General features: G+C 42.0%; 1 protein-coding gene across 2 annotated transcripts; it reads left to right on the top strand.

Moving 5' to 3' along the window:
• Nucleotides 1-684: 684 nt before the first annotated feature.
• On the top strand, nucleotides 685-8,067 carry LOC137295992 (TBC1 domain family member 7-like). Of its 2 annotated transcripts, XM_067827610.1 has the most exons (6): nucleotides 685-978; nucleotides 2,973-3,157; nucleotides 3,300-3,440; nucleotides 3,688-3,839; nucleotides 6,226-6,355; nucleotides 7,507-8,067. In XM_067827610.1, the coding sequence occupies exons 1-6, from the start codon at nucleotides 792-794 to the stop codon at nucleotides 7,624-7,626; spliced, it is 915 nt and encodes a 304-aa protein (XP_067683711.1). In that variant the 5' UTR covers nucleotides 685-791; the 3' UTR covers nucleotides 7,627-8,067. The 2 variants fall into 2 exon arrangements, with proteins under 2 accessions (XP_067683711.1, XP_067683712.1); XM_067827611.1 differs by lacking the exon at nucleotides 3,300-3,440 and having other exon boundaries at nucleotides 693-978.
• Nucleotides 8,068-15,451: the final 7,384 nt, after the last annotated feature.

Genomic DNA, 15,451 nt, shown 5'->3' with positions numbered 1-15,451 from the left:
CTGTTACTGCTGCTCCTGCTGCTGCTGCTACTACTGCTACTGCTACTGTTACTGCTGCCCCTGCTGCTGCTACTGCTACTGTTACTGCTGCTCCTGCTGCTGCTGCTACTGTTACTGCTGCTCCTGCTGCTGCTGCTGCTGCTACTGTTACTGCTACTGCTGCTCCTGCTGCTGCTACTGCTACTAGTACTGCTGCCCCTGCTGCTGCTACTGCTACTGCTGCTGCTGCTGCTGCTCCTGCTGCTGCTGCTACTGCTACTGTTACTAGTACTGCTGCCCCTGCTGCTGCTACTGCTACTGCTGCTACTGCTGCTACTGCTGCTGCTCCTGCTGCTGCTGCTACTGCTGCTGCTGCTACTGCTGCTGCTGCTACTGCTGCTGCTAGCTATTACTAGTAATTGTTATAAAATTTGTTAAATGATCATGGAAACGGGTGAATATGAAGTGTGTACCACTACCCACTCCACCCTTTCTAAAAAAAATATATATCCGCCCCTGAGCGTGTTATGCTTTTATATATTTTGGATGAAAAACAAAATGAAAGAAAAAACTAAAAACGCCACCTTCCGCATTTAACCACGCCGAAGTTTGGCTTTCAATTTAAACGTGCACTGGCTGACAACAGACTTGGCTCCTGTCTAGCGGTAATTGGTAATAGCGCACAACCAGATACGTGTATCAACTGTGAAACCAGTAACGTTGTACTTCCGTTAGTTTGTGACACACGAAGTCGATTAGCACTATCATATCAACTGTGTTAGACCTCGAAACAAGAACTGACATTTCCCGGCATGACGGAGGAACGAAATTTTAGATCATGTTACTACGACAAATGCGGATTTCGAGCTGTTGAGGAAAAGAAATCCATTGAAATCTTGTTGAAAGAGCAGCCGATGGACGTGGAAAAACTGTCGCAGTTTTGTCTCCGATTTCCAGTGCCCACTAAATACAGACATTATGTTTGGAAAATTCTCCTCGGTAAAGTACCAAACAATATGTAGTTTGTTAAATACTTTGAGAAAGTCAACAATGTTAAAACCTACATCATAAACAGACCACCTCCGGTAGTTCAGCTAGCTAACCGTCGTTTAGCGGGCTTAGCTCTGGCTGAACTACACCACCTGAAGAATTGCCAAGAAGCGGGATAGACCCTATGGTAGCAAGTCCACACCATTTTTAGATCAACGGTTCAGATTTTTAAAACTATTTTTCCAAGGTTTGTTGATACATCAGCATTGCAACAAACTTTACCTGATTAAATTCTGTCCATCCGTTCTTGATCAACAAGGTGATCAAGTCAACTACTGTCAACTCTACGAAATGTCCTCATTTCCATATTTGTGAAAAAAACGTCACACATATTTATTTCAAGTACCAAACTATTTTAAGTAAATGTTGTTGAACCACAAATATATTAATAGTCTTTTCTATCAGCACTGTGCTTTACAGAGGAAAAATGTTTTATCTGGAATTATACGTCTTCTTTCAACATCCTAGAACTTCGAATCAACGTATGTTTCAGGTCTGCAGAAGAAGAAAGAAACGGTTCATTAAACATCATGACTGATGTACAATGTCAACGTTGGCAAAATCAGTATCTTAACACTAAATTATTGAAACAGATTCAAGTTAGAGAGTCAAGATTATGAAGTGCTACCTTTGTTTTGCATCAATTAAGATGAACTTAAGATTGTAACATGTTTTCATATATTCTAATCTTAAACCTGTATCACCAGTGTTGAAGATTCAATTTAGACAGTGCTTTTAAAGACAGTGCTGAAGATACCATGTTTCAAACCTGAAGCAAATCTGATGCTGAATTATATCAGTGTATGTTGCGCGTATGTTGTGATGCTGTAATGTGCAAAAAATACTTACTCTCTACCCAAATCTACATCATGTGTTTATGTAAGTGCTATGACATCCACAAATGAATAATGCTGAATTCTGCATAAATCAAAAGATCAATAAAATATTGTCAGTTTTCAAATATTACTATTATTAGCCACAATTTTGTGTTCTATGGCTGTCACTTCTGGATACAGACAGAAAATACATGTAAATCTGAAAATAACATACATATTGCACAAGGTATTTGAAACATAAATAATGCTTTCCTACTTGTTTAATAATCAAAGTACACACATTTGAACACTTTAAAACATATTAAGCATGTTAAATAAAATTAATGAATGAGTTAATGACATGATCATTGTTAGATGGATTCACACATGGAGTTGTCTGCCCCTGGCAATACACCCCTCCCTCACACAAATCTATCTGAAATATGCATCCCTGGTTACATTAAGTTAAAATTTGTTTTATAATGGAGAGGATTGATGTGTGCTTATGATAAAAATAATCTAAAGTGTGCCATCGATTGATAAAACAAATTTCAATGTTCAGCAATATTTTAAAGGGTTGGAAAACTATGAAAGAACAGAGCAGACCAACCTTTTTCGCCAATGGCGCCAACACAGGAATATCTTCTGAAGGGATCAGTCGTTGTTTTTCACCCAAATACATCGTGGAAAAAGCCAGAACGCGTAAAACAAGGACCCCCAAAATTGGACCAGGTTTTCATGAGTACTACAGAGTTACGTCCCTTGGCAACTCACTTAGTGTGGACTTGCTACCTATGGATTTAGCAGGCTGCTTCTCTTTCTTGTTTTTTAACAGAATTATCTTAGAATGGATTCAGATTACGTAACCAGCTTTCGAAATTGTCTCACTGAAGGACCTCAATTCTGGCATGTTCTTTTCATGGCATACCTTCGAAATCATTTCTTACTTTTTCTTTTGTACATATGCCAAAAATACTTGAATATAAATTCAAACTGGAAGTTTTGTTTAGGGGTAATCTGTGAATTTCAACTGCTGGTTTGATATTGAGGTGAGTATCCATACACCAGCCCTCTTTCTGGTGTTGTTTATATGTTGTTTCAACACTGTCAGTGATTTGTTGTCTATAGGTGTGTTGCCCTCCCACCAGCCGTCCCACACATACGTCAGTCAGCAGCACCGGGCGATGTACCAGGATGGACTCCGTTGTCTCACGGTGCTACGCAGAGTAAACGAGGACACACCCACTGAAGAAGTCTTCCTTAAACTGTATCTTTTAGAAGAAGGAAACTTGCCATTTGAAGAAAAGAATCTAGTATGTATATTAGGAGTAAAGAAACATAGTTGTTTGTTCGTTCATCTGAGACTATTCTCTTCATTTTGTTTTGCTGTCATCAGATTTTGAATAATTTGTTTTAGCCATGGTAACCATGTTACTGGTGCTTGGTTTTGTGCAGCACACAGATCCAGCATATGTTGCGTTCATGTTGATGGCCGGCGCTGTTAGTAATGTTGCTGATGCTGACATCGACAGATACTGGATCACATCGCGCTTCTACAAATACTTCCTCAAGTTTAGCGACAACCTTCCTCTCATGGTGAGCTTGTGAACAAGTGCAGCAGCGTATGTTACTGACTTTATGCACTGTTTCAACCTGTATTCCTCTTGTCACAAATTTTAAGCACTGTGTTGACCATCCTGCCTGACACCGTCTTGTTTATTACAAAACTTCCCTCTACAATACTACAATAATTCCTTGTTCTTCCTGCCTGAGAAAACAGTCCTCTGTATGACACAGTTTTGTTTATTACAAAACTTCCCTCTACAATAATTCCTTGTTCCAGCCGGAGAAGACGGTCCTCTGTCTGAGGAAGGAAGATGTTGACAAGAGGCTGCTCCTTCATCTGCAGGAGAACAATGTACTGAGTTCTCTCCCTTTGATGGACTGGTTCAGGTGCTGTTTTGCAGGTGTTCTTCCGGACATTTCATTTGAAAGGTAAATGCTTCCATTCTCACTAGTACATACAGTCCTTGACTGGTTTGTATTATTTGTCTCTTGAAGAAATACCTTGTCCTTGGTGAATACTTACTGTTACTACTGTCAAAACACTTCTTGTCTCAGTTAAATTCTCACCTTGTCTCAGACAAATGCTTCCCTTGTCTCAGGAAAATGCCCTCCTTGTCTCAAGTAAATGCACCCCTTGTCTCAGGTCAGTGTGCCCCTTTTCTCTGGAAAATGCTCTCCTTGTCTCAGGTAAATGCTCTCCTTGTCCTAGGTGATTGTCCTTTTTCCTCAGGTGAATTCGCACCTTTGCTGAGGTAAATGCTCCCCATGTCTCAGGTAAATACTCCCCATGTCTCAGGTAAATGCTCCCCTTGTCCCAGGTAAAAGCCCTCCTCATGTCAGGTATATGCTCACCTTGTCCCTGGTATATTCTTCCCTTGTCTTGGGAAACTGCCCTCCTCATGTCAGGTATATGCTCACCTTGTCCCTGGTATATTCTTCCCTTGTCTTGGGAAACTGTCCTCCTCATGTCAGGTATATGCTCACCTTGTCCCTGGTATATTTTTCCCTTGTCTTGGGAAACTGTCCTCCTCATGTCAGGTATATGCTCACCTTGTCCCTGGTATATTCTTCCCTTGTCTTGGGAAACTGCCCTCCTCATGTCAGGTATATGCTCACCTTGTCCCAGGTATATTCTTCCCTTGTCTTGGGAAACTGTCCTCCTCATGTCAGGTATATGCTCACCTTGTCCCTGGTATATTCTTCCCTTGTCCCTGGTAAAAGCCCTCCTCATGTCAGGTATATGCTCACCTTGTCCCTGGTATATTCTTCCCTTGTCTTGGGAAACTGTCCTCCTCATGTCAGGTATATGCTCACCTTGTCCCTGGTATATTCTTCCCTTGTCTTGGGAAACTGTCCTCCTCATGTCAGGTATATGCTCACCTTGTCCCAGGTAAATTCTTCCCTTGTTTCGGGTAAATGCTGTCCTTTCCTCAGATGAGTTTACTTCCTTGTCTTGGGTAAGTGTTCACCTTGTCTTGGGTAAATGCTCTCCTTGTCTCAGTTACTTGTATGCTCCCATTCTCAGGTAAATGCTCCCCTTGTCTCAGGTCAGTGCACCCGTTGTCTTGGGTAAATACTCTCTTTGTCCTGTGTAAATGGTTCCTTAGTCTCAGATAAATGTGCACCTTGTCTCAGGTAAAAGCTCCCCTTGTCTCAGGTCAGTGCACCCGTTGTCTTGGGTAAATACTCTCCTTGTCCTGTGTAAATGGTTCCTTAGTCTCAGATAAATGCGCACCTTGTCTCAGGTAAAAGCTCCCCTTGTCTCAGGTCAGTGCACCCGTTGTCTTGGGTAAATACTCTCCTTGTCCTGTGTAAATGGTTCCTTAGTCTCAGATAAATGCTCCCCTTGTCTCAGGTCAGTGCACCCGTTGTCTTGGGTAAATACTCTCCTTGTCCTGTGTAAATGGTTCCTTAGTCTCAGATAAATGCGCACCTTGTCTCAGGTAAAAACTCCCCTTGTCTCAGGTCAGTGCACCCGTTGTCTTGGGTAAATACTCTAGTTGTCCTGTGTAAATGGTTCCTTAGTCTCAGATAAATGCGCACCTTGTCTCAGGTCAGTGCACCCGTTGTCTTGGGTAAATGCTCTCCTTGTCTCAGTTACTTATATGCTCCCATTCTCAGGTAAATGCTCCCCTTGTCTCAGGTCAGTGCACCTGTTGTCTTGGGTAAATACTCTCCTTGTCCTGTGTAAATGGTTCCTTAGTCTCAGGTAAAAGCTCCCCTTGTCTCAGGTCAGTGCACCCGTTGTCTTGGGTAAATACTCTCCTTGTCCTGTGTAAATGGTTCCTTAGTCTCAGATAAATGCGCACCTTGTCTCAGGTCAGTGCACCCATTGTCTTGGGTAAATACTCTCCTTGTCCTGTGTAAATGGTTCCTTAGTCTCAGGTAAAAGCTCCCCTTGTCTCAGGTCAGTGCACCCGTTGTCTTGGGTAAATACTCTCCTTGTCCTGTGTAAATGGTTCCTTAGTCTCAGATAAATGCGCACCTTGTCTCAGGTAAAAGCTCACCTTATCTCAGGTCAGTGCTCTCCTTTGCCCATGTAAATGCTTCCATTGTCTCAAGTAAATGCTGTCTTTGTCTCAGGTAAAAGATCATCTTGTATTGGATAAATGCTTCCCAAGTATCAAGTAAATGCTCCCCTTGTCACAGATAAATGCTGCCCTAGTCACATGTGAGTATCTTATCTCAGGCCTGTGAAAAAACCCATGTTACAGTCTTATTAGTAGTATCACTATAGGCATCAGTGCTCACTCACAGGTTTCTACATTGTACAGCAGTATTGTGTGAGAGTTACCAGCAATACCTCTGCCTTCAGGGTATGGGACAAAGTGCTGGGGGGATCCCCATCAATCCTGGTGTTTGTAGCAGTTGCCATATTCCTCACCTTCAGACGACCTTTGCTAAGTATGAACACTACAGATGAAATGGTTGCCTATCTCAGGAAGGTACGTTGTCATGTTGTCATGTTATGTATCTCTGAAAGGTAGGTTGTCATGTGAGATATGGTCGTGCATCTCTGGAAGGTAGTTTGTCATATGAGATATGGTCGTGTATCTCTGGAAGGTAGGTTGTCATGTGAGATATGGTCGTGTATCTCTGGAAGGTAGGTTGTCATGTGAGATATGGTTGTGTATCTCTGGAAGGTAGTTTGCCTTATGAGATATGGTTGTGTATCTCTGGAAGGTAGGTTGTCATGTGAGATATGGTTGTGTATCTCTGGAAGGTAGGTTGTCATGTGACTTTTTTATTTTTGTGAGATGTGGTCATGTATCTCTGGAAGGTAGGTTGTCATGTGAGATATGGTCTTATATCTCTGGAAGCTAGGTTGTCATCTGGTGGGTAGGTAGGCTGAGATATGGTCATGTATCTCTGGGAGGTAGGTAGTCATCTGGTGGGTAAGTAGGCTGAGATATGGTATCTGATATTCAGTAGATTGATGACCTGATGTGCGATGTGAAGAAGATTTGATCCTTGTGTTGGTGGTGTGATTTGCATTGTGTAGCTGTGATCTGCATTGTGTAGCTGTGATCTGCAGTGAGTAGATGGTATGAGCTTCAGTGTGTAGGTGGTGTGTGATTTGAAGTGTATACGTTTGTGATCTTCAGTTTGTTGGTGTTTGTGATCTGCAGTGTGTAGGTGTGTGTGATCAGTGTTTAGATGGTGTGATCCCCAGTGTGTAGGTTTGTGTGATCTTCAGTGCATAGATGTGTGTTCTGTAGTGTTTAGATGGTGTGATCCTCAGTGTGTAGGTGTGTGTGATCTGCAATGTGTATATGGTGTGATCATTGTGTAGGTGGTGTATGATTTGCAGTTTATGGGTGTTGGGTGATCTGCAGTGTGTAGGTGTGGTCTACAGTGTGTAGGTGGTGTATGATGTGCAGTGTGTAGTGTGATCTGTCAGTTTGTGGGTGTGATCTGTCTGTAGGTGGTGTGTGATCTGCAGTGTGTATGTGATCTGTGTGTATATGGTGTATCTGTAGGCAGGTGGTTTGTGGTCTGCATTTTGTAGATGGTGTGATCTGCAGTGTGTAAGTTGTGTGATCTGCTATGTGTAGGCGATGTATTTTACATGTCTGTTTGTTTCTGTACCGTGTAGATCCCTGAGGACTGTGGTGACAAGCTTGTGAGTGATGCTGTAGAGTTGTGGCAGAAACATGGCTTCCATGTGATGCAGCCCAAGTCTGACTCCCCTGTCCAGGACAAGAGTGGAACCTGATGATGGGCTGCTTCAGTGTGTCACTCTCTAACATCAACCTGTGTCTGCATTGTGCCACCACCATCTGTCACATCTCATTATCTAGGTGTTCAGATACACGAGATTCTTCAAGATATATAACTGGAGCAATTCAAGATCTATCAGCAGCTTTGTGCTTTCTCCAGTATATCATCTGATTCTTGATATATGAAAAGGGGTACTGTGCCAGTTGCAGCCTAAACTTGTTTCTTGTTGGAGCTGACTGGGGACTTGTTGGCTGTTGCTGCCTGGTTGTCAGTGATCAGCCTGACCTGCTCGTCCCCAACTGACAGAGGCTCCACTGGAAAAGTGTGGAGTGGGCATGAAACTATATTCATTCAAATTAAGTCATGATGCTCAAATTGAAACTTATTTTCCTTTTCACTGCTGACTTTCTGAGCAATAAAATGTTCTTTCATTGTGTTTATGTTTTCTTAAAGGGGCACTGATGCGGAACAATTTCCGTGGACTGGTGGTTTCTTTCGTTGTTGTTTTTCTCCCATGAGTACCCTGATGATATCCCAGAATTCGTGACTGGTTCGTGATCTCTGCTATGCCTCCCATGTGCGCAGTTCATAGTTTATGTGTAGACTGATCAACATTTTACTTCGTTATTATGAAAACAAATCGAACACCTTGAAATTTACTTATCTGCAAGTGATATAAAAAAAACATGTTAGGACTGAAAAATCACAAAGTCAGTGTAGGTCTTTATATTTTGTCTTATAAACCCAGTTTGTGTCACATTTGTATGCATTTTGAAAGTTAATTAAAAAAACACACACGGTCTGCTTATACTTACAGTGAATTTCTAACATGATTTTAATATCTAAACATTGTATAGATTGCTAACGTGAATCATATTTCACACACACCCTATTCCTGACCTAGTGCATGTTTTCTGTAATACAAATTCTGCTGAATGCTACAAGAAATAAATTAAAACAAAATGCAAATATTAAATGTGAGACAGACGAATGTTATAGCAACAATGTCAGGCTATTACCTCGTTCAGGAATGTATCCATCAATATCAACATAAAAGAATGATATTCCATTCATCTGCATGATGTTTTTACACTCATACTTTATGACAGGATGTATTCAGTATAGATTCCTAAGTCTACACTCATAAACACTGCCTTTTTGACAAATCCGCTGTGGAAGTAATTAATCAATCATTGTGTTATCGGTTAATCCTTTGATTGATGTTTGTTTTTGTAACTCAGCCGATAAATCCTCTTGCATCACTTACATGCACATATTACATAACATACAATATATTTGCCATTACAGACATAATGTTGAGCATTTATTCCAGACAGGAGAAATGCCCAATGGGAACCTATGTCGAGTAATTTTAGAGGTGTTACCTCTATTTATACCCATTATAAATTCATTAACTGACCATCAAGTGAATGATGACAAATAACACATGTAGGTTTATTCCATCAAACGCGAGTTACAGCAAGGAATCTCTGAAAGCACTTGTGGGCGGAAACTGTTTTGAGGATACCAACGGAACTTCGTTGTTACATGAGAAATGCACATAGGTATTTACTGTGTACTTGGGTAAATTGGTATAATCAGGGTTTTTTTACGTAAGAAAATTTTTAGATTTCTCTACCAATGGCAAAGTCGTCGTTATTAGTTGTTTTATCATAGATTATAAACCAGGTAATTTATGTACGATGTTTGCTATGACAGATGGGCCAACCCTCAAAACTGTCTAAATATAAAGATTTGCAATCTTTCCGACTTATATGAAACAAATGGCTTGCAACGTGTACGTAGACATCATACATTGTATTTTCACATGACATGATTAAATATCGAGGTAAAGAATACAGAAATAGGATCAAATTGGATCAGTCACTATACCATCCAGGCATCAGAAAAAATACACTGCTGGGATAATTTGTTGCAATCAGAATACGTAGGAATACTGTGGATATTTTTAAATAACGGCATGTGATGGGCATCCGGCCTCCTCAATTTTTAGGGTGAAGAAATTCTGTCCGTCACGGTCGAGAGAGCGGGTGCTGACCAATTCGCTGCTTCATTTCGTAATTAGACCGTTGGTGAGAAACATTATTCGGTCCGCATCAGTGCCCCTTTAAACACAGTTCCTGAAAATATGATGTCCAGACTATTACAGTGTAAGTAAACCTAGACTCTGTGTTATTCGTTACACTCAACCATGCCATCGAGGCTAGCAAACCCTAGTAGAGGGTCGCGTCAGGTGACCTTTGAGCCACCTATGATTGTCCAATCAACAGTGTGATGGTTAAATATATTTAACCAATCAGACAATGGCTACTACTTAGAGATCGGAGGGACTTCCAAAATATTCAGTCACGAACCTGCAGGCGGTGTAATGGGTTACGTCCCATAGTGCCTACAGTCCCAATCTGCCTACATCCTAATCTGCCAACAAAACTATTGTAGGGACTTTGGAAAATTTTTTGAACCCTGTGAAGTAATGGAACAGCCCAATTATCAATGGATGACGGGTGTGTTGATTGGAGTAAGGGTCTCTTTTTTTCAGTGTTCTAAGTAATATGTTTGTATTGTAATCTTCAAAACAAGATTAGATTAGTCCTAATCGTTGAGTAGGCTTCTATTAAGTATGTTGTTACAAATTACCTTTTACATCATGGTGTTAAAGGTGAGATTATGCCTAAAAATATAGTAGGGAAAACATTGTTGATAACATCCCATCTTCTCAATTAATTTACCTGTTTATAAATAAAGAGGTGACCCAACTGCATCCATCGTGCATTGGCAAATGTTCAGCGTGTTGAATTTGTAACTTCACAAGCAGGAGGACAACAGGTTTTGTTTGCTGGGTACCGCTATCGCCTCAACATAAGACGACAGACCACAACACATTGGAAGTGAGTGCAACTGGGGACTTCATCAACCATGATGGTGACGTAACCATCCACCGGTGGAATCTGAGGACGAGGTTTGACTCCTTAGCAGACTACGTCAGGGCGCACAGGAAGACGTCACATCCATCCACCAGCTGTACGAAGAGGAACTGGCCGAGGTTTGCTGACCCAGGATCTGACCTGTCGTACTCGAGTGTCAAGTCGTCTCTGTACCGACACAGAAGCAAAGTCCTGCCAAATCTACCAAAGTCACTGGCTGAAGTTCAACTTGAAGGACCATGGACACACACTAAAGACTGAGAGGAATTCCTGTGCATTAATGATGGTGACGACGACAAGATACTGACCTTTGCTTCATGGAAAATGCAAGACATGCTTCACAACGCTGACAAGTGGTATATGGATGGAACCTTCTACCGGCCTTATGGGACCAGTTGTATGTTATTCACTGTATGGTTAATGGAGATATGTACCCATGTGTATATGTACCACTGCATAATCGTACAAGGGCTACTTATGTCAGACTCTTCACACTGTTGAATGCTGTAGCTATCGACAGAGTAGGAGAATTTTTCAACTTGCGCCAAACGGCAGAAAATCACCTCTTCAATATCTGGATGCTACAGGACATCTTATCAAGTTGGCTCATTGAGGTACTATCCAAGTTAACTCTGAAACCAGTGTAAAAGTTACTGACCAGTGTTAAAAATGAAACAGTAAAAACTGTTATACTACATCATTATTATTTATATCATTGTTTATTATGTATTATCACTGTTTCCATGTGAAAATGAATGAAATTCTCTGAACAATAAAAAAAAAACAGAGTGGGAATATCACAATAAGTTACAGGGGTAGGTTCATTCAGCAACTATGTGGTCATGTCCATTTTAACCGGGGTAGAACAGGTCAGCTCATTAACCACATGTCCTGGCCACTGAACCATATGTTGTTTCCAGGTGTAGGCAGATTGGGACTGTAGGCTCTTTGGGAAGACGCCTATGCTGGGGGGTTTGCGTGTACACTTTCTTGTCAGAGGAGTAAACAAAGTTGTTATCTGAACTGTCAAGCGTCCGACTTTCAGTGTTGTCGAAACCAGAATGGCGGAAGTAGGTTAGATCGCTTAGAAAGTGAACGTGCGATTAAATACCTGACTCTGATAGTGTGGGCCTGAATCCCGGATGGGCCCCATCTCTTAAAGTACTAGAATCTGCACTTGACTGAGGAAGTTTGATCCGAAATATAGCACGTGTTACCCGTTATATGTGTTCTCTCGTGTTATAGGGTATGTTCCATGTAACCACGTCATATCTTTCTCCGAAAGATTCCATGACACCGCGATGAGCGGCTTGTAGCGCAGCAGCGGCGCGGTTTTGACCCGTCCACTTATCTGCTGATAACATGAGAGGAGAATGTTTCAATACAAACCGTAGGTTTTCATCAACCAACCAACGTTCATTTGTGATCACTACTATGTGCTATCATACTGTAGTTTACCCCTTCAGAAAAACGCCCTGACGCTAAGTTTGGGTCTCTTCCTCGTCCAGGAGCCTTGGTGAGCAGCACATGGAGATCAGATGGTGCATGAGTGCCCCTGAGAACCTCTGTAATGTCATGGCAGCAGATCATAGAAAACATCCACGGTAAAATGAAATAAATATGTTTTGACCGAGATCAGGCCATTGACACAAGGCACATTGACGTCAGTGACAGCTGCCAAAGTTGGGGTCAGTTTGTGTTCAGTCAGAACACTGAATACCCGTGAAAATCCGGGATACAACAGGTTTTCAGCAACCTATGCTTACTACGAAAGGTAACGGTATCAGGTGGTCAGGGCTCACTAACTTGGTTGACACTTGTCATCGATTCCCACTTGCGTAGATCGATGCTAAAACTAAACTCCCTTACTCACTCACTCTTAACACCGAGCAAGTTTAAAGAAAGTGCGAATATTGTGCTACAAGCATCTGTTGACGCATTCCCTGTCAGTGTTGTGTGGCGGACACGATCACAGACAACGTTGGTATGATATACCACCCTACCATCTTGTTACCTGGCAACAGCCTAGTACAGTACATAGAGACGGGTCAGTTGTTAAACAAGTCACTGTGATATTTCCAGAGCTATTGAAAACTATTGTTTCTTAATGGAAATATGGTTGTAAATCTGTAAACTAGATCGCCATGATATCGAACATCTTATTAATATGGTAACTGTAGAAGTTTTATTTCAAACAAATTAGGATGACAATGAACCACTTAGATCTTGTTGACCCCTTCAAGATAAGATTGCATCGAGTTTACCCATTTTGGAATGGTGACCGTCCTGAGTAGGCCCCCATAAATACTCAGCGATACCACAATGGACCTTTTGGCTGCAGATAAAGCAGGTTTTCATATTTCTGTAAATCGGGTATTTCCTATCAGTAACTACACCTTAGGTTTGGACCGAACGCATTTCACATTACCATAAGTCATAAAACCACTCCTTGCCAAAATCACTCATCTAGAGGAGATTATTACTCATAATCTGTCTCTCCGTTAAAAGGCGTCGACTATGACTGCTTGAGGTTGAAAGCGCATTAGAATTTGGAACACATGCCATTCTTTTCGCCCCGCGATCTGAATGGTGGCGAATCCCATACATATGTATCTGTGTGACCTCATTCGATCTGCGGAGAGAAGACAAGTGTTGTTGGAGACTAACAAGTTGTCAGACATTGACCCCCTGACCGTGTGACCAACTCCCTCTGTAGCAGATACTGTACAGTGTGTCACACGGGACGTTGCAGGGTTGTGTGACCGACTCCCTTTGTAGTAGATACTGTACAGTGTGTCACACGGGACGTTGTAGGGTTGTGTGACCGACTCCCTCTGTAGCAGATACTGTACAGTGTGCCACACGGGACGTTGTAGGGTTGTGTGACCGACTCCCTCTAGCAGATACTGTACAGTGTGTCACACGGGACGTTGCAGGGTTGTGTGACCGACTCCCTTTGTAGCAAATACTGTACAGTGTGTCATGTACAGTGTGTCACACGGGACGTTGTAGGGTTGTGTGACCGACTCCCTCTGTAGCAGATACTGTACAGTGTGTCACACGGGACGTTGTAGGGTTGTGTGACCGACTCCCTCTGAAGCAGATACTGTACAGTGTGTGTCACACGGGACGTACGTTGCAGGGTTGTGTGAGCAACTTCCTCTGTAGCAGATACTTTACAGTGTGTGTCACACGGGACGTTGTAGGGTTGTGTGACCGACTCCCTCTGTAGCAGATACTGTACAGTGTGTGCCACACGGGACGTTGTAGGGTTGTGTGACTAACTCCATGTGTAGCAGTGTTGTGTACGGTGTAGGGTTGTGGCGAGCGAATAGGTGCACAAGTGTCCGTTGCTGTCAACGCTCTCCAATCGTCTTCATAAATAGTTGACACATAAGATTTAGTAGATGGCAAAATGTCGGATTAATACTTCGGTTCGTTGGCTTTTTCTGAACATAAAAAAACTATAGCTACTTATTTGCTATGATTAATTAAAACCTACTGTCCTAATATCAAGTGAGTCAGACCTCTTCATACATCTGTCTTTCTCATATCAAGTGAGTTGTATCTCTACATACATCTGAATTTGGTAATGTCAAGTAGCTATGATATTTGGTGCTATGATATTTGTTTGTCATTAATACTGAAATGAACAATATTCTTTTTAAAAAATAAAATCATTTAAGCTTTGTACTCAAATGTCTGCATAAAGACTTTGTCTCGTCTCTATATTGCTGAAAGAATGCCCGTGCGACGTAAAACTCAGCTCAACTGTTAATTCGTACCTTCCCATGCACCTGTCTTTGGTAATATAAAGTAAGTCGTACCTCTGCATACAAATTTCATTGTTAATATAAAGTAAGTCGAACCTGTACAAACAACTAAGTTAAGTTGAAGTGACAGAGTGCAGTTATTGTTTGGGCAACCTTCATTCATAGAGATCTCGAGATGAAGTTTCACGACCTCTTCTGCAGCCGTCCTGTCAACATCGACCAAAATGTTGATACAGATCATTGATGATAAACGACTCATCATACTTCACCTCTCCAGTACAACAGACTGGCCTCATGTTTACGGCTTCACCATCTCGCCTTATGCGTACTTGATCTGTGTGACAAGGGTTTCACCACACACGCCTTATGAGTACATGATCTGAGTGACAAGAGCTTCATCATGCTCGCCTTATGCGTACATGATCTGTGTGACAAGGGTTTCATCACACACGCCTTATGCGTACATGATCTGTGTGACAAGGGTTTCACCACACACGCCTTATGCGTACATGATCTGAGTGACAAGGGCTCCATCATGCTCGCCTTATGCGTAAATCATCTGTGTGACAAGGGTTTCATCACACACGCCTTATGCGTACATGATCTGTGTGACAAGAACTTCATCATGCTCGCCTTATGCGTACATGATCTGTGTGACAAGGGTTTCATCACACACGCCTTATGCGTACATGATCTGTGTGACAAGAGCTTCATCATGCTCGCCTTATGCGTAGATCATCTGTGTGACAAGGGTTTCATCATGCTCGCCTTATGCGTACATGATCTGTGTGACAAGGGTTTCATCATGCTCGCCTTATGCGTACATGATCTGTGTGACAAGGGTTTCATCACACACGCCTTATGCGTACATGATCTGTGTGACAAGGGTTTCATCATGCTCGCCTTATGCGTACATGATCTGTGTGACAAGGGTTTCATCACACACGCCTTATGCGTAGATGATCTGTGTGACAAGAGCTTCATCATGCTCGCCTTATGCGTACTTGATCTGTGTGACAAGGGTTTCATCACACATGCCTTATGCGTACATGATCTGTGTGACAAGGGTTTCATCATGCTCGCCTTATGCGTACATGATCTG

Source organism: Haliotis asinina, chromosome 9, assembly GCF_037392515.1.
Source record: "Haliotis asinina isolate JCU_RB_2024 chromosome 9, JCU_Hal_asi_v2, whole genome shotgun sequence".
NCBI classification, from domain to species: domain Eukaryota; kingdom Metazoa; phylum Mollusca; class Gastropoda; order Lepetellida; family Haliotidae; genus Haliotis; species Haliotis asinina.
Note: the sequence above shows the minus strand (reverse complement) of the source record. Positions and strands in the feature narration are given on the sequence as shown.